This window comes from Lepus europaeus, chromosome 3 (assembly GCF_033115175.1).
Source record: "Lepus europaeus isolate LE1 chromosome 3, mLepTim1.pri, whole genome shotgun sequence".
Taxonomy (NCBI): Eukaryota; Metazoa; Chordata; class Mammalia; order Lagomorpha; family Leporidae; genus Lepus; species Lepus europaeus.
Genome location: NC_084829.1, coordinates 99,924,478 through 99,945,119, shown reverse-complemented (window position 1 = coordinate 99,945,119; position 20,642 = coordinate 99,924,478). Strand labels below are relative to the sequence as shown.

Below are 20,642 nucleotides of genomic sequence, written 5' to 3'. Positions count from 1 at the left end.
TTATATCTCAATCCATAACACAGACTGTCAAAAAAAGAAGAAAAGGAAGAAAAATAAGTGATGAAGATCTGCTTTATATTCCACTTGTGGTGGACTTCAGATTTGTTTTGCATTACATTTTTTTCACATCCTATAAACACACATTGTCTATTCAGATGACAATTATACTGAGTAGTTAGGGGCTAGTAACACCATCACCTCTATTATCTGGGTGCTCAGAAGACTGTACTGTTTCTTGTAATACTACAGTTTTTGCCGATTCCATGTATTTTTATTCATAAAGACTTTTTTTTTCTTTTTTTTACTGGTTACCATGTTGGGCATTGATATTCCATCTCCTGGCAACAGTTGGGCTTCAAAAGGAACCTGTAATTTCTCACTGGACTGCATTTGGAACCAGCCACAAAATGCGCGTGTAACATTCACTCAGAAGAAGGGAGGAACCCATGATAAACAGTGTAACCCCGTGTAACTTGGTTGTTCCATGACGCTTGTAAATCAAGTCTGATCATTGCAACTGCTTAGATCACAGAGTCTCTAGTTCATAGACACAGCGGCATGAGGTAACTCATTTTATTTTGCACAGGTTGCATATTTCCACAGGAAACATTCTCGCTAAATTGTTTGGAAAAAAGACGACAGTTTGTGCTTGGGTGATTGGCCTCCCAGCTTTATGCCATGGTTTCTTTACCTGGCAACCTTCTGTCGTTAAATGTGTGCATGTTGATCACTTCTTCTGTTTTCACAATCACGGGGGCCTGTGGCTTATGTTTTAGCCGACGCTGGCACTTCAGGGACATCCTCAGTTCTTCTACCATGGCACTACAGAAGGACCGCTATAGAATACAGAAAAAATGGATATTACAATTCAGGTAAACGCTAAGTACTCAGAAACAATATTAAAATCTTTCTTAACGAACACAACATAATAGTCTTGGAGATTTGGAAAGTTTCATCATAAAGGTTATAACAAATGGCTATATTTTTAATTCACATAATAATTAAAATATTCTGCAAACAAGGCTAGTTTAAAGAAATCTCCACCGGATATTGAAATGAACTTCCTACTAACAATGTATAATAATAAATTTCAGATGACAGATGTAAAATTTATGAACATAAGATAGACATCTACTTTAAAATTTAAGTACAAACACGAACACATCTAGACCAGAAATCTGTTTTTGATAGTTTTAAAAAAATAGAAGAAATGAGGTAGTTTTCAGATCACAACATTAGATATACAGATTTTTCTTTAAACATCAAATCTTCATTGTGTTTCTCTTAACAACAAAAATAACACTCACACAGACAAAAATATGAAAAATAATTCTTGTACTCAGTTATCTATTTTGATTATGTCTACAAAAACATTTATGATGATTAAAAACAAATAAGATTTATTCATGAAATGACCAATTGTAGCATGTTAAACACCTGTGAACGGATATTAAAATTTTTGTTTTCATCATCATGACAACTGAGAGTGGGTAACTAATTTATCCTATGAGGGAAAAAATGACCCTATAAATGTTTTTCTTCTTAATTTTTCTCTCATTAGCAGTACATATGCTAGAAATTCTGTAAATCTATGACTAATTATTATGCTCTTCAAAATTTATATTACTGAGTTGTATTCATGAAACAAAATTTTGTTAGGCTTTCTTCCCACCTGGTTGAGATACATGAATGTTAGTTACACATAAATCAGATTCATAAATCCAGTGCATATGGTCATCAAAGCACACATGGGCTGGTCTTAGGCTCATTCTATGCAAGAACCAAAAATATAGATGACAAAGAAAAATGTGGACAGTATGACAAATTTACACAACTCTAAAAAGTGGCATGAAAACATAATGTAATAAACCTGATCAGATATGCATGTGGAGACTTTTTTTTTCTTTTTGCTTTAAGTAATATTGATTACCATCTTAGATCAGTTCCAAGAGAATATAGGATGAAAATATTTAATACCCTATGAGAAGCCTCAAAATGTTTATGGACAAGTGCATCATCTATTAGTTCAAGTTTTTTTTTTTTTCCAAACTTTTTGAAGCCCCCTCATACATATGTCTGATGTTTCTGAAATCTATTTTGCGCTTATAATTTTTTATGATATTCAAAACAGTATTTGAAACAGCAAAACATCTATCAGAGAACTAATTCAGAGAAGGGAGGGATTTTCTGCAGCTCACAGCTGAGAATCCAACAAGATATTCTATCACTTACTTTTGTGATTTTGACATGGACATATGCTCGTGTTTTTTTTTTTTTTTTTTTTATGGGTTTCTTAAACATGTTTGCTTAGTGATCCTTTTAAATCTTGTCTACTCATTCCTTCTCTAAGCGCTCACAATTATCAGGACAATCTATTTTTTCAAACCCCAATATTAATAGCATTTTCTTATTTAAGATTAGTCAAATCCAGATACTTTTTCTTATCATGCCTTCACCTTCTCTGATTCATCTCTGTCCCTTGGCCCTGTCCTTTTCCAACCACTCTACGCAGCTTTCTCTGCTTGGACCTCTGCAGCTTGTCTCCTTTGAATCTCCTTTCTCTGGTAGCCTGCTAAGTTATTTCATCCATCACATCACTCCAGCTTTATCCTGCGCCTCGGGATGTGGTCAGATTTTAGCCTCTTTACAAAGGCTTTTCCTGTTGAGGAGGTTATTATTTTCATTGGATGTAGTTTTACACTCCCACTCACTCCACTCCACTCCACCCCACCCCATGTCACCCCACCCCAGTATTTGTCACTCATTATCATATTTTCTAGGGGGCTTCCAGGTCTTCTGTGAATCACCCTCCTTGAAATGTGGAGACCAATCAAGTTCTCGCAGTACTGCTGGTATACACAGGTGTTCTTTTGGTGTTGAGAGAATTAACAATGGCTACCACAACGCTAATGTTATAATTGTCATTTAATAACTGTTCTCAATTTTTATTTTTAAAAAAATTTCAGGGTTTAGAAGCTGAGCAAAATGTATTCTATCCAACTTATCTAATTAAATTTTTTTAACACTTTTAATGACATTGAATTAGAAAAATATTGATTTATAAGCGTTTGTATTGTGTGATGACTAAATGTTTTTCGTGAATTATGTGTCACGTCATGAGTTATTTAATATGTGTTAGATTATACACTTTCATAGCTCATGAATTTTATTTCTATTAAAGGATTTATATGGCATCTGACAGCCAATATATGGATACAGCACTCCTCATTGCTTAATACCTACTATGAGATGTACTTATTAAGAACATGATGATAATGATGATGAAGAAGATGATGATGACAACACTGTAGAAATGGGAAAATTTGACTCCAAAAGGGGAAGGAATACATAGTCTTGAGGTAACTTAGTCTTGATTCTCTGTTGAAACATTTAACAGAAGAATTGATTAGAAAACATATTCAGCTCAAAATGATTTCGGTTGACACTTAAAATGTCATATGTGAATAGTGTTGAAGTTTCTGAAACAAGACTTTATTTAAAACCAATAATCCCTCAAATGTTAACTACATTTCAGACATTTTATTGTATTAGTTTTCAAACAGAATGTAATAGAAATATTAATCTTTGCACTAAAATAATCTAAATAACAAAACTTATAAATGTACAAACATATTCAACTGTAAAATGATTATTTTATTTATGAAATGTTGAGTAATCTGCTTTAGATTATATATTTACTTTTTCCTTTTAATGAAGATATAAAAACTATTTTAAATGTTTCAAATAATAATTTATAATTCTGAGTAATAAAATATGTATTTCAAAACACTTTCTAATCAAAGAGCAGAACAGTTTCACCTTTTATAATTTCAAATCATTTTAAGTAAATTGTATTCAAAACACACCATTACTATTGTAGGCTTTATCTATTTTACAAAAACAATAGAAAGTGAAAATTATGGTCAAACAATCATTAACCAATCAATTGTCTTAATGATATAATTTCAAAATACCAATTATACTAATTAATTTCTAAATTAGTTGAATATTTTAAATTAATTTTTAATTTATCAAGGTAAGTTCTCCTGAAAAAATAGCATTTATTTTATTAATAAAGTCATCATGAGACAACAGATTATCTTCTCAATTAGAGCATATTTCTAATTCATAATAAAATCAAAAATCTTTATATTTGAGCAAGATACTGGAATTAAAATGAATAATTGAAGAAATATATAGATACCATAAAATGCCATTCACTTCTGATACTAGGACAAACATACTTAGGTTTCTTTTAGAGTTCTGGAGTATGCATTCCATATTATGATCTCTGTATCAAAAATTAAAACCATACAGAGTTTCATGATATATAGTTGCTTCTCTGTGATATATGCTACGAAAAAGCCACTAACAGTTTTAAATAATGTTTGAATTTCTTACACTTTAATAGATAATTTTTTCTGCTTCATATAATGATTAGAGTTAAACAAATTTTTGCAAATTGTGAATGCACATAACAGGAGTTTTCCAAGTTATAAAAATAATAATAATGACAAAGAAGAAAGGATTGGAGATGTGGGAGGAAGAAGAAAAGATGTAGAGGAAGAAGAAGAAGAGGAAGAGGTAGAAGAAGCAATAAAACAAAGGAGGGGGAGAAAGAATAAAAGTAAGGAAGGAAGGAAGGGAAGAGAGTGATGAAGAGATCCAGGGAGGAAAGAAGAAAGCAAAAGGAGACTATCTTGCCTATTAAATCACTTCTCCTTTAGAGGCGGGAACCTCACACATTATGGAATTATATAAGCAAAGTTCCATAGGTTGAAAACAACAATAAAAATGTCTCTCCACATCAATATGACAGACTACAAAAAGAAAAAAGAAAGGCACAATGATACTAACCATCATTAAAAACCTCTTTTAGTAAGTTTCAAAAGTTTACTAAACAGTGTCTGGATGGTATGGTGGCACTAACCAAATAGAAGATTCCTGAAAATGAAAATTTAAATCTTTGAGCCGTTAGCATGTATAATTACATTAAATTAGTAGTAATCTTTATAAAATTCACTATATTGAATGAAGCAAGCTATATTTACACATCTATAATTCTTGAAAAAATTGAAGGTCTCAAACCTTAAAAGTACGAGCATGGCTATATTTACATAAAGCTCCATTTTATATTTTAAGTATAGTTAGAAAAGATTTATAGTTCATAAATAAATCTTCTCAAGAGTTTCATTAGTTTCAGAGAGTAATTTATTCTCTATAACCTAACTTTCTGATTTATAGATTTCTGTATATAATGTGGTAACTTTTGGAGGACAAATTTTTTTTTTTAACATTAGAAACTTGCCATATTTAAACTTCATTTTTAAGTTAGAACCATTGTATGTAGCATGCCATGTTTTAAAAACAATAATGCATTTTAAAAAAAGCTTAAGCTCATTATTCATTTTGGATATTTCTACTTATTTATCATCTGGACAAGAAATGCTCATACAATATTATTTGTTACTATAAAGTCTATTTTAATATTCACATTTAAGGAGGAAACCTACTTTATGTATCTTGCTGTTCTATTCTTTGGTAATATAAAATTAATTGCATAGTATTTCATTATTCATTCAGAGTAATTTCATACCATTTTTGCATAAATTCCTACCAAAATACCATTGAGCTGTCTGATAGTGTAGCTTAATATGCTAACCTATACTACTAGCACATATTAACCAAACTGTTTTGTTTTCCATTCAAATTACTTGTTAGCTAATTGTGAATATAGTCCATCCTTACACACTTGCAAATTAATTTATGACTAGAAAGGGAATTTACTCAAGAATGATGAATCAGATGTAATGGAGGCAGATCAAAACAGTTACTGATCTCAATGGCATAAAATTATATAATATTAGATAATACCTAAAGTAGTATAATAGCTAAAGAGTAAAACGTACATGTGATATAATATACAATATTTAATATAAAAGTACTAAATAAGAGAAAAGTGACCCATTAAATTTTTCCTTTTAATTTATACTATCTTAACTGGAAGCCTTTAAAAATATCAAATATTATACATAAGAAACTCAAATATACCTTTACCTATACAATTATAACAGTCAAGCAATGAGGTATGAAAAATCACTGGTTAGAACACTCATGTTAAAAAATACATAACAAATTTGATCTTTATATTCTGTTTTAAAGTAACTATTTCCCTTGAAAAAAGTATATAACTCATGTAAGCTATGCAGCAATCAGAAGGGACTGTAGGTGTAGGGTCTATTGGTTAATCATTATAATTTTACAGATAGAGAAGCTAAAGCTTAAGATGTCAAGTTATATACCTGGGATCATACACATAACTAGTATCTAAACTAAGACAGTTTTTGTATTATGTTAGCTTCCTTCATTAATAATGATTTCATTCTCAGCTGAGCTATTCATTTGAACTCTGTTCTTACTAAATTTTAATTTTTTGTACACTAAATTATAAGCAGAAAAAACAATGGTAATATGAAATACATATCTGTCTCAGTGGGTTAAGTATAACAGATGTCATGCTTTAGTCATATTTATTTTATACTAGTAAACACAACGGAATATTAAAACGTTCTGAGAAACCTTTACTCTTCTAAAGAGAATTACCCGCATATTTTCAAATTGCATTTTGCAAATACAGTAAGAGAAAAAAATGGCTTATTATTATATGTTTTTACACTTCTATTTAAACTTTTCTTAAATCAATAAATAAGGTTTGACTAGTTTCAACACCACCTTAGTCTAGGAACTTCAAAACATATTTTACAAAAAAAAAAAAAATCAATGTTAACCATACTGTTGATACCATTCATGATGATATAATTTTTCAAAAAAAATATAATAACTAATACTTAAATCTTGGCTAACTCTCTTTTCCTAAGGTTTACCACTTAAAATCTGTCAGCTTTATGAATAATAGTGACACTGTTATAATGGCAGCTATTTATTAAATACCAGTTACATTTTCAAAACTCTATATATTAAATTTCTCACTTTTTAGAACACCATTGTTATGGGTTCATTAAACTTTTATTTATTTTCCCTATGTATGTTAAAAAGTTTATAGTTGCCAAGTAATTTTTACAAACTTAAACAAAGTCTTCTTAATTACAAGTCATGCATAATATTTAGATAAAGAAAGAAGAATTACCTGCAGCTCATAATATATGGCCAAAATCTGTTTATCTGATTCAAACTCTTAATAAACATATTTTCTTGGTAAAACTTCAGGGAGAAACACTATCCAAGAATAAGTATTTGGCTTTCATTTATACAGTACAACATAGTTTAAATAGTGGTATTCTATACTACATTGACTTTAGAAACATACTTGATCCTTATCTGCACAAAAGTTGAATAATATATAAACAGCTCTCAGAGTAGGTTTTTATTCAAACAAATTGTACTTTTAAAATGCTAGTCATTCATAAAAATAAATTAATGAAATTATCTAGCAAGTTATAACATTATAGTATTATTTGTGAGGGAGAAAAAGAATATGAGTTATCATAAATTAGTGAAGTATAAATTCTTTAGTTGATTTGAAGATTGGAACTTCATTTTGAACTATTTTCTCTTTCTATTAAAGGACATTAAAAAAATCCATTCAGTTAGTCGTTATACGTATCACCAATGGAAATTGAAAAACACTTTGCTCTCAAAGAAAAGGAGTCACATTAAAAAATATATGATAGACTATTTGTACAAAGTTATTTATAAGTTTTATCTTTTGTAAAGCAACATGCTTTAGAACAAAATTTTCTTCCACTGAAATTTTCTAACTTTGAAATTTAATGTAGAAACTTATAAAATTTATGTAGAACTTTTATTTTATGCCAACTTAAGAGGTTAAAAATTATAGCATTTGTAATAAATGAAAATAAACACAAACCATGTACTGTAAAAAGGCGTTATGAAGAAATTTTAAATATTGAAATAAAATATTTGCTAAAAATTTATAATACTGGCTATATTCCTACAACTTATTCAATAAATGAAATTTTTAAAAGCTCCTGATAGAGCTAGTTCTTCAACAGTCTCAAAGCAGATTGTAAACGAGAATCTGTAAACAACCTGTTTTCACTCTTCTGTTTCCATGAATTACAGTCCCTCTCTATATATTATCTGTCTTTGCCTCTCAACTAGATACATTTAAAATTCTTTTTGGAATATCAGTGACATGAAAAATATAATTATTGGGGCTGGCATTAGGGCACAGCAGCTTAAGCCACCGCTTCCAATGCTTGCATACCATATATACACCCATTCAAGTTCTGGCTGCTACAATTCTGAACTAGTTCACAGCTAACGCAAATGGGGAAAGCAGCGGAAGATGGTCCAAGTAATTCTCTCTTCCTGTTCTCTCTGTCTGTAATTCTGCCTTTCAATTAAGTAAAACTTTAAAATGTAAATAATTATTTAGAGATTATCATAAATAAGATTTACTAGTGTTCTATAATTGAAACAACTACATCAACTGAAAAGGACTATGCCCTAAAAAAATTACCATATATTTTTTTAAAATACCATATAGTTCAAACAACTTAGAGGGAAGTTGGAACAAAAGATGTGTTCAAGAGAGTATACCTACCTTACAAATTCAATATCTGAACACTAATTATGTTTTTATTTCTGACACATTTTCCTTAATTAGTTTACATTTAAGTAATAAGAGGGAATACTTTTGGCATGGTAACATTATTTTCATTGCAGGAGACTCAATAATTCATGTCCAAGCAGTTCCACCAAACAGCTTTTGTACAGGCAAATTCATTTTTAATCACATAAGAAAGAAATATTTCTATAGACAAGTTGGAAAAAGATTAAACTATATCAGATGCATTACTGTTATTGCTAAAAATCAAAAGAAGTCAAAATCATGTACACTTTCTATAAGAGAACATACTCAAATATTTAAGAATGAGTAAATTAAAACATAAATAAGCCGTAGTTTTTATAAAATAGTTTTGTAAAATTGTTATAATCAACTCTAGTTCATGCTTACAAATCCAGTATATTTTCATAAATATTATCAGAGAAAACAAAATTCCATATATGAAGCAATTTGTTTTAGCTATAAACATCCAAATAGTATAACAATATGTTTCTAAAAAAATCTATAAACCTAAAAGCCATGGATGATTGTCTTAGCTATGCAGAACCTTCTCAGATTGTTTATTCAGTGAACTGTAAGTAGCAATGTATTTAAATCCAAAGAAAAGGAAGTTAAAATGAAAATTAATTACAGAAACTACATTTCGATTATTTTTTCAGACACGGTAAATAAGAAAAAAATCAGAGTATCTTTAAAAATAGTCAAATTATGTTGGAAAAATCAGAAAAGTAAGCACATAATCTTAAACATTTGAAAAAGTGAAAAACAGTGTATCCTTGATGCCTTGAGTTCTATCATAATAAAAGCCACCATTACAGAAGTTACAATATGCTCTCTTATTATTTGAAGGGAGTAAAGTTTACACTCTGAAACTTTTAATGCCCATATATTTCTTTTTTTCCTTTTTTGCCTGAGTTCACCTAAAAATGATACATCCCTACACCACTTTTGACTATCAAAATTCTTGGACATGTAATGAAAGCTAAGCACTGTTTTCCTAATAACTTTTATAACACATGTAGTATAAAAAACATTTTATTTTCCTCTCTCATCAGTAATATTTATTGTTATAACAGCATCATCATAAGAAGTAAGATTTGATATGGGAAGATTTTCATTGTTCATCATTTTCCTTCACATATTTTATATTCAGTTAAACCATGTGTATATTGATTATCTAACAGTGTTATTTAGACAAAGATAGGAAAGTTTGTTTCTTCTTTTTAAAAGACACTGAAATTTTGTAAACTACAAAAAGAAAGAGAAGAGTAAGGAAAAGACAAAAGAGATAATAACAAAACATTTTGGGGTTGGAATTCTAATGCATTCTTGCTTACCTTCAATGTGCAAAATACAATTCTTTGCAGATTTGGTTCTCAATAAATATTTATTGACTAAATAAGCAATTTCACAGCAGTTACCTTTCTAAATTTAAGAAATCTAAGTTAAAAACACAATCATGATAAGTGTACATAAACTGTGAATTTCTGTATGTATTCATGCATATTTTATACCTTCTGAGAATATCTTATGGCTAATTTTAATAAATTTAGAAGGTGTCAAAAAGTTGTATAGTATAACATAACAGATGTTTCTCTAAGGAAAAAATGTAGAAGAATGAAGCTCAAGAGGCTGGTTTATCACAATAAAGAAAATGGTCACTTCCAATAAATCCAAAATCATTTAATTTATCATTTTGAATAATATAGAAATGTATTTTTTCTTATGATAATCTTTTAAAAATGTTACTGGAGCCAACTTCACTACTGATTTAAAAGACAGGCAGATAGATACATAATCAGTTGGTTATTTTAGTCATAGGTAAAAGAGGGCTATCAAAATGGTCAACTTTAAAAGTATTTCCAAGTGTCAAGTGCTATAGTTAAGTATATGTGCATATACATATATATTCAAAGTTTATTAATCCAGAAAAGATAAAATTTCATAATAGAAATTATTAACTACAAAGGAATATGTTTTCCAACCATATTTTCATAAAATAATTTAAAAGGTGCAAAGACTTCAAAAATGTTAGCAGAATATTATCTTGTTCATTTGCTTAGTATTGCTTTTACAATATCACTTTCTTACTCTAATTACTAATAAAATGCATAAATCCTTCAAACAGTAATGGTAATATAATTTCATTTCTACCACAGAGTGGGATGTTAGGATCTAAGAACTAATGTGTTTCATTAGATATTTTTATATACAAAAATATAAAGTAATAGATTTCTGGAAGACTGAAAAAATGTTATTTCATGTCCAGATATATAAATTTACATATTAAAAAGGTCATATACCTTTTTAAAGAGTGATTCTTCCTCATATTTATAAAAATGAGGAAGTTATAGCACTAGAAATGTATAATGTAAATTATCACAAACTTTTCAAGAATAGATTAAAAAACATTTCTACAGAACGATAAAATGTACTAAAATAAAAAAATAGTCACAATATTCTTCACACTTTTACATATTCTTATAATGACTTTGACTCAAGGAAATAAAAGAATCATTAAGAATCACACTAAAGATGAAAAAGAAATCACAGTATTTCATACATTTATTAATGTAGAAAGCTAATTGCAATTTCCACAGTGAAAATTAAAGGTTTTTTTTTAACTAGAAATGCACTGAAATGAAGATATTTAAGTAGAATTTTCACTTAATACTTTCTCAAAGCTGTTAACTACTATGGTGTTCTAAAAACCTTTTTCTTAATTGTACAGAAGTATTCATATGAGTATTACAATTTCCAATTTTGTTTCCTTCATGAACTATTTCCCTTAATTAAATTAACTGCAAGAACTTCTACCAACAAAATTTTTTCTCCTTTCAAGCATCAATAAAACTAGAAATAGCTATTTGTCCTAAATGGAGCTATATAACTAAAGAAATTATAATTAAATTGAAAAGCATAAGAGTGAGCATGAGTCTTTTTGCAAAATATAATTTATATTTCACAAAAGAGGATTTGTGTTATAAAATGGATGACATAAGACAGTTAATAGCCATAATTCAAAGCACTACTCTGGTTGGAAAGATAAAAAATCTTTTGATTTCTGTTTCACTGTAACAACAATAATGATTGTTTTAAGTTTCAAAAAAGCGTCATTTACCTTTTCCAATTGAGCATTTTTTTTGGATTTGTACAAAAACTCTCCCACTGCCACAAAAACTGAGAGCACCAAGCCGGCTGCCAGAACAATGAAGATGCCACCGATGTTTTGAACCCCCAGGGCACTGGCCTCTTTGCTCTCCTCCTCTGGGCAACCATTGCCCCTCCACCACTTCTCCTTCATCATGTGCAGTTTGCCTTCTTCTTGCAGTTGAAGAATTGCTATGGTGATTTTGTCCCGATATGGAGAACCTAGGCAAGAAGAGAATGTGTTAAGTATTTCAAGGATCCAAAATTTAATGATTCAAAATTAGGGTAATCAGACAAGGGCTCCACGGTGTGCTACAGTAATTTTAAGTTTGGAAAAACAATTGAAAAAAAGAGAACAGAAGATGAACTAGCTAAGTGGATAATCTTTCTCAAGATTTATTTATTTATTTGAAAAGCAGAGTGAGAGAGAGAGAGAGAGAGAGAGAGAGAGAGAGATCTTCCAACCAGTGGGTCACTCTGAAGCCGGGATCACGGAGATTAACCCAGGTCTCCCACATGGGTTCAGGGGTCCAAGGACTTGGGCCATCTTCCTCTGCTTTAGCAGGCGCATTAGCAGGGAGCTGGATGGGAACTAAAGCAGCCCATATGTGTTGCCGGCTCTGCACGAGGCCGTTTTACTGCTTATGCCACAGCACTGCCCTAAGTCTCTGTAGATTATGAACGAAATCATGAATTTTGTTTTTAAGGAAGAGCACGTCCCCCTTTTTAATTTAATCTTTATTAATATATAAAGAATAGATTGAATATATTTTATAGGTACAGTTTTTAAAATATAGCCATATTTCCTAAAGGAAAACAGTTCAGATCATTGGAGAGTAAGTGAAGACATAAGAACTCTGCAAAAGAAACACACAGGATTCAAGGATGTTTATTTAGTCCATGTCTAGGAATTGTTTGACACTGAAAGAAAAGCATTGATAAAACTGTAGCTTCTATTTTTAGGGAAGTAGGGGGAAAAATGAAGTTTTCCAAGAGTAAACAAAAATAATGTAAGGCAATCATACTTTACAAGCTGTATTTAATGTCACCTAATGCTTTGTTGGTAACAGACAGTCATTCATAGTTGTAATTATATGAATAACAGACGACTTTGACCATTCAAAAATCATTACAGCAATTTAACTCATAAATCTAGAAATTTGTAGGCTGACATCGTAAGATTTTTTGTGAGAGGTTGTTTATTTGTTTATCATTTTTTGATTTGAGGGAAAAATGTTCCTATCAGATAAGACAATAATATGAATAGAATTATAAAATGGAATTTAGTATTTATACTATGAGGAAATACATCCATCTGCATTACCTTATACATGATAAGTATTATCTTTGCCAATAGGTTGCCCAGAAGCATAGAAAAATATTGAATGACATGCATCTTTCAAGATCTGTCCCAAGATGGAACCATCACCAGATACCAGACCAAAAGGCCTACCTGATCTTGGACTGTGAGCCTCGAAAACATGAGCCAAAATGAACTTCTTTTCTTCATAAGTACCTTGTCTCAGGTATTTAGTTACGGCCATGAAAATATGATTAATACAGAGTTACTGGATGATCAGCCGGGGTCATGTAGTAGTATTATTTACCTGTTTAGATAGGACAGTTTTCTCCAACTATTTACCTGTCTTTCAAACTGTCAAACCTCCATCTGCTTAGTGAAATAAACCAGTCCCAGAAAGACAAACACCACATGTTCTTCCTGGTCTGTGGTAACTACTAGAGTACATAAAAGGTAATCTATAGAAGTGAAATTGACACTTTGAGATGCAATGATTTTTAACAGCCCTTGTCTTGACTGCTGAGAAACATTTTTTATACTATCCATTGACTATCTGTAGGATTAATCTTATGAGTATATAGTTAACTAAAAATAGATCTTTGTGAAAAGTAAGAATTGAAACAGGAGAGGAAGGAGGATGAAGGGTAAGAGCATGGATAGGAGACAGTAAAGTTGAAAGTATCACTATATTGCTGAATCTTTATATATGAAATTCATATACTTTAAATAAGATTTTAAAAAACCCCTCTATTCATCCATATATCCTTCATATATCCTTCACATTCATCCATTCATACAGCTCTCCAAATTTTCTATCATTCTCTATCAACAAAACCTTACATATTCCAAGGGGCATAATGTCTGATTGAGGGAAATCTTAACATAATATAAGAATGACATCCTTGTGCTTTCTCTCTGACATGCAATAAATTATCATAAATTAAGGTCATCTTATTTAGCTATTCAGTTTTTGTTACTTTGCCATATCTAGCCTAGCACCAGCTGTAAGATCACTTTTACTCTGAAAAGAAAATTCTGATTAACCATTACTTTCCCTACAAAATAAATTTTGATTTATGGGGGAGTCTCCATTTTAAGTAGAATTATAGTTTTAAAATAGGCCAGCTGGAAGCATAGTAACTGAAACAAATAGTGTACTGATAAAACTGGGAAAAATACTATACCTGATTAACATAGAGATCTAGTTTATTTTGTAGAAGCACAATTAATTACCAAGTGTGGGTAGGTGGTGACTGGGAGAGTCAGTATTTGAATATAGAAAAATCTTAATCCAGTGAAATAGCTTGTATTCTCTTATTTTTCATCTTGAGCACCATTAAAAATATTTTATTTTCAATTCACTATACTCACTGAGCAGAATTGGAATGTTCATGCTAATGTCTTCATATGTAATATTCTGCATTCCATTCCCAAGAAGCAGTAAATAAAAACTACCTACTTCTCAGAAAATCATGGACACCATTTGATTTTTTTTTGCCAGCTTAGCTTCCTGTTTCTGGAATTGATTGGAAACATAAGTAGGTTCCAGTGCTAGCAAACCTCATCACACTTATTTTCCTGAGCAATGTGTCATTGATAATTTGGGCTTAATCAAATCTACAAAGTATATTTCATGCTAAGGCTTTTATCAGCATTAAATAATGCAGGGAATATAATCTATGACAGTATGTCATTGACATGTTTTCCTTGTCCTGTCACTGATTTAGTGTAAGTATTTTTAAAACAAAACAATAATTCCACAATGAATGCATACTTCTTTTCAACACAATTTGATGATCCTTGGAAGCATTTTTACATAAATGCTATTTGAAGTCAAATGTGAACTGAAATTTCATTTAGTGGAAAGATTTCAAGGACACATTGAGATCAAAGAACAAAAGGATCTGTCATCCTTGTTATAACAGCCTCGCACTTAGTGCTAATGAAGTGAGCAGTCATTAACTGGATATATCAAGCTTAAAGTTTTTCCCAAGTCCCAACTCCAGTTTCAATCCATGTGCTGGCAAGAAAATAAATGACAGCATTTTGAATCAATTTAGAAAAGATGAGGGTTCACACTGTAATGTTGCTCTGAATAAGATGTGCATTAGTTTTTCAAGACATCTCTAAGTTTGAGTAGAAAACAACGGAAGAAATTAAAAATGTGTTATACCACATACCATTGCAAGTAAAAGTCCATCCTCAATACCTAAGGGGCCAGACAAATGAAAATAAATGAGTGAAGCAAGGTACACAACAAATCCAAAATGAATAATCCTCTTCAGTTCCAGTCAGGGTGACTTTGTTCTTTCCTTTTTTTTTTTTATTTTTAAGATAACATGAAATATTTTGTTTAAATTTCCCTACATTTAAGATGAAAGAAAATAAATATTTTTAAAAAGCAACTATCAAAATAAGCCAATTATTTCCAAAAGCTCATTTTAGTCTTCAGATTTTTATTATGAAATCTCTGATCTTTGGTTCTTTTTATATTGCTGCACTCAGTTGGGATTATTTTGATTATTTAAATATATTCTTCATATTGGCACGCAAATATTATAATTTTAAAAATTTTCTTCGGGCTGGCGCTGTGGCATAGTGGATAAAGCCACCGCCTACAGTGCTGACATCCCATATGGCACGCATTCAAGTCCAAGCTGCTGCATTTCCAATCCAGCTCTCTGCTATGGCCTGGGAAAGCAGTAGAAGATGGTCCAAGTCCTTGGGCCCCGGAATCCGCTTGAGAGACCTGGAAGAAGTTCCTAGCTCCTAGCTTCGGACTGACCCAACTCCAGCCGTTGTAGCCATTTATAGAGTAAACCAGCAGATGGAAGGACTCTGTCTCTCTGTCTCTGTCTCTGTCTCTCTCTCTCTCTCTCTCTCTTTCTCTTTCACTCTTTGCCGCTGCCTCTCTGTAACTCTACCTTTCAAATAAATAATGAATCTTTAAAAAAAATATCTTCTTACAAATTACCCCAAAATTCCATGTACGAAATTAAAAGGGCTCTAGCTTCTGCAAGGAGGGAAGGAAGGAAGGAAGGAAGGAAGGAAGGGAGGGAGGAAAAAGGGATAAACATGTTTACTCCATAGTGGATCTCTTGAAACATCAGAATATAAGATCTGAAGCTGAAAATAAACTCTCAGAGAAGGTACAGAGGCAGTTTCAAGTGAGACAAAGTGACGGTACATGAATGGACAAAGCAACCTCTCACAACTTCCTGAACAAAATAAGCATTATTTCTACATGTCTTTAAATGTCATATTGTGATCAAATAATTTTCTGTAAAATTATGATTTCAGGAGAATCAAAAATTTTAGAAGGATAAAATTTAGTTGTTATAAACAATGAATAAAGTTCCCACCAAATATTTCAGAACCTTCTACCCTCCTGTCCCTTTCTCTCTCTCCTTCCTCTTACACTGCTTTGATTTTCCTTGTTTCTGCTATCAGTCCCTTCTAATCCCCTTTTTATTTCTTTTTCCTTCTGTTTCTTATTTTCCTCTCCATTCTCTCCCCCTCTCTTTCCTGCACTCCTCTATCCCATTTTCCCTCTCATTCCCCATTCCTCTCTATTTTTCCTTTCTTTCTCCAGTTCTACATGTCTAATTTGTAGAAGGAAATGCAGTTGTGGTTACAGACACTCAATTTTAAGTCGAAAATCATTACATACAATTGATTGAATAATTCTATTTCCCTTTTAATACTCTGTACAAGCACACTTTTCTTTTTACCAAAATTTTCCTTGTTTTATTTGAGTATCTAGATAGTATAAAATTATAAAATAAGCACAGTCAACATTACTTTTAATTCTGGCAGATGCTTATTAATTGATGAATAACTTTAAAGCTTGTACAGCAAAGTTTCTAATATCTAACATTTTAATGAAATATGTTGAAATTAAATTATCTGTACTCTCATTATTCCCATTTACCCTGCACAAAGTTTCTTTGCTTTAAGATCTGGGTATTGTATGCTGAAATGAATGGGAAAGGTCAGAAACAAAACCATACTTGTTTTGATAACTACCTACTTTTTTTTTTGACAGGCAAAGTTAGACAGTGAGAGAGAGAGAGAGAGACAGAGAGAAAGGTCTTCCTTCCGTTGGTTCATCCACCAAATAGCGGCTACAGCCGGCGTGCTGCGCCGATCCGAAGCAGAGAGCCAGGTGCTTCCTCCTGGTCTCCCATGCAGGTGCAGGACCCAAGGACTTGGGCCATCCTCCACTGCACTCCCGGGCCACAGCAGAGAGCTGGAATGGAAGAGGAGAAACTGGGACAGAATCTGGTGCCCCAACCGGGACTATAACCCGGTGTGCCAGCGCTGCAGGAGAGGATTAGCCTAATGAGCTGTGGCGCCGGCCTATAACTATCTACTTTTTAAAGATTAATTTATTTAACACCAGGTTGTTTTTATTTTTTTTCATTTTCAATTATCTTTATATGCAGGAGATCGATTCAGTATAAACTAAGTAAAGATTTCATCAGTTTGCACCCATGCAGAAACACAAAGTGTAAAAATACTGTTTTAGTACTAGTTATAGCATCACTTCACATTGGACAACACATTAAAGACAGATCCCATGTGAGACGTAAGTACACAATGACTCCTGTTGTTGACTTAACAATTTGACACTCTTGTTTATGGCGTCAGTAATCTCCCTAGCCTCTAGTCATGAGTTGACAAGGCTATGGAAGCCTTTAGGGTTTGCCGACTTCGATTTATTCCAATAGGGTCATAGTCAAAGTGGAAGTTCTCTCCTCCCTTCAGAGAAAGGTACCTCCTTCTTTGATGGCCCCGTTCTTTCCACTGGGATCTCACTCACAGAGATCTTTCATTTAGGCTTTGGTTTTTATTTTGTTTTGTTTTGTTTGTTTGTTTGTTTGTTTTGCCAGAGTGTCTTGGCTTTCCATGCCTAAAATACTCTCATGGGCTCTTCAGCCAGATCTGAATGCCTTAAGGCCTGATTCTGAGGCCAGAGTGCTGTTTAGGACATCTGCCATTCTATGAGTCTGCTCTGTATCCTGCTTCCCATGTTGGATCGTTCTCTCCCTTTTTGATTCTATCAGTTAGTATTCACAGACACTAGTTTTGTTTATGTGATCTCTTTGACTCTGAGACCTATCAGTGTGATCAATTGTGAACTGAAATTGATCACTTGGACTAGTGAGATGGCATTGGTACATGCCACCTTGATGGGATTGTATTGGAATCCCCTGGCACATTTCTAACTCCACCATTTGGGGCGAGTCCGATTGAGCATGTCCCAAATTGTACATCTCCTCCCTCTCTTTTTCCCACTCTTATAGTTAACAGGGATCACTTTTCAGTTAAAATTTGAACACCTAAGAATAATTTTGTGTTAATTACAGAGTTCAACCACTAGTACTAGAACAACAACAACAACAAAAATACTAAAATAGTTAAAGTATTACATTGTACATCTAGAGTCAGGACAAGAGCTGATCAGGTCATTGTTTCTTATAGTGTCCATTTCACTTCAACAGGTTTCCCCTTTGGTGCTCAGGGAAAACAAATGATATTTGTCTCTTTGGGACTGGCTTAATTCACTCAGCATGATGTTTTCCAGATTCCTCCATCTTGTTGCAAATGACTGGGTTTCATTGTTTCTGACTGCTGTATAGTATTCTATAGAGTATATGTCCCATAATTTCTTTATCCAGTCTACTGTTGATGGGCATTTGGGTTGGTTTTGCATAGAAAATTAATCAATTTTTTTAAAAAATATCATGTAGGATCTCTGTCTTTAATGTGCTATACACTGTTATTTAATGCTATAACTAGTACTCCAACAGTATTTTTTCACTTTGTGTTGCTATGTGGGTGCAAACTGTTGAAATCTTTACTTAATATATACTAAACTGATCTTCTGTATATAAAGAGAATTGAAAATGAATCTTGATGTGAATGGAAGGGGAGAGTGAGCGGGAAAGGGGAGGGTTGCGGGTGGGAGGGAAGTTATGCGGGGGGGGGGGGGAAGCTCTTGTAATCCATAAGCTGTACTTTGGAAATTCATATTCATTAAATAAAAGTTTAAAAAAACTTAAAAAAATAAAAATAAAAAAGATTAATTTAGTTGAAAGGCAGATTCATAGAGAAAGAGAGAGACAGAGCGAGAGAAAGAGAGAGAGAGAGAGAGAGAGAGAGATCCTCCATCTACTGCTTCACTTCCCAGATACCCAAAAGGGCCAGGACTGGGCCAGGAGGTTCATTTGTATCTCCCATTCCCAGGCACATTAGCAGGGAGCTGGATCGGAAGTGGAGTATCCAGGACTTTAACTAGCACTTACATTGGATGCCAACAGTACAGGCAGCAGCTTAATCCTCTATGCCACAACACTGGCCCCAACGATATGCTTCTAAAAGTCATTTCAAAAACATTTCCAAAACTGAATTTTTCCACATATATCTCTTTTTTTGAGAAATGTACTTGCTGTTTCATTTTAAACAGATTTCTTGGTCAAATAATCTTGAATACTCCTTAACAGATTTAGAAAATTTGCATTATATATTAACAAAATAAAGATTTCCATTTATCTACTAAAGGGAAAAATCAGCAAACATAAAACTTATTAATGATATGGAAATTTATATTCAAGAAATAATATTTTCCTTATATTTATTAATGTTCTGAACAATTTTCCTCTTTAACCTCAACTTGTTCTGCCTTTGAAACTATAATAAATACTTTTTGATGCATTGTTAGATAATAATTATTATTGTTATTTCTTTCCTTGAATAAATGCAGTTATTTATTTATATAATTATTTATTTATTTGAGAGGCATAGAAACAGAGAGATCTCCCATCTGCTGGTTCACAACAGCCAAGACCAGAGCTAAGAACCAGGAATTCAATTCAAGTCTCCTATATGAGTGGCAGGATTCCAAATTATTGAGTCATGACCTGCTGCCTTACAGGGTGTGCATCCAGGGTCAAGAGCCAGGAACTGGATCAAGGTCTCTCACATGGGTGACTGGCAAGGATCCAACTTCTTGACCTATCACCTGCTGCTTCCCAGAGTACTCATTAATAGAAGCCTAAAAATCAGAGTGGAGCCAGGGTTCAAACCCAGATACCCCAGTGTAGGATGTGGGCATCCCAAGTGATGACTGCTTAACCATTATGCCAAACACCCTCTTCTCAGCTTTATTAGATCTTTATGCTTGTCTTGTCTATGTATTTTTTTTTCTTTTTGTCTTTGAATCGACACATTAGGACACTACAACTCAGCAAGTCACATTTTTTATAAGCGTTGTTTTTCATCTATTGCTCCATATGCTGCATGAAGTATCTCTTAGGAATTGACATCATACTACTTTTCCTAAAATATTCTCCACATCTGGCTTATCTGGCTTTCAAGTCTCCTTGCAAGCTGCTATTGGAGAACTACAGTTATAGGAAATATTTAAACATATTTATATGCCTATTTTTAAAGACATTTTGTTGAAACTCTAAGTCTACAGAGTATTGAGGATTTACATAATGACAAATCCTTTCTAGTCATTTCTCAAAGGAGTTTGGTGATCTTTATTTTATGTTTCTTAATTATTTAGTTTTTCCT

The 20,642-nt window shown here is 32.2% G+C and overlaps 1 protein-coding gene across 3 annotated transcripts in view; it reads right to left on the bottom strand.

The window, feature by feature from the left end:
• Positions 1-671: 671 nt before the first annotated feature.
• The window catches only part of GRIK2 (glutamate ionotropic receptor kainate type subunit 2), a 727,469-nt gene continuing 707,498 nt past the window's right edge, over positions 672-20,642 (bottom strand). The window contains exons 15-16 of one of the 3 annotated variants that reach the window (XM_062187636.1): positions 11,733-11,983; positions 672-836 (exon numbers count right to left, since the gene is read on the bottom strand). In XM_062187636.1, the coding sequence (XP_062043620.1) occupies positions 672-836; positions 11,733-11,983 (416 nt within the window). Of the gene's footprint in view, positions 837-3,258; positions 3,379-4,896; positions 4,945-11,732; positions 11,984-20,642 lie in introns of those variants that run through there. The other 2 variants (XM_062187637.1, XM_062187638.1) reach the window with 2 other exon arrangements.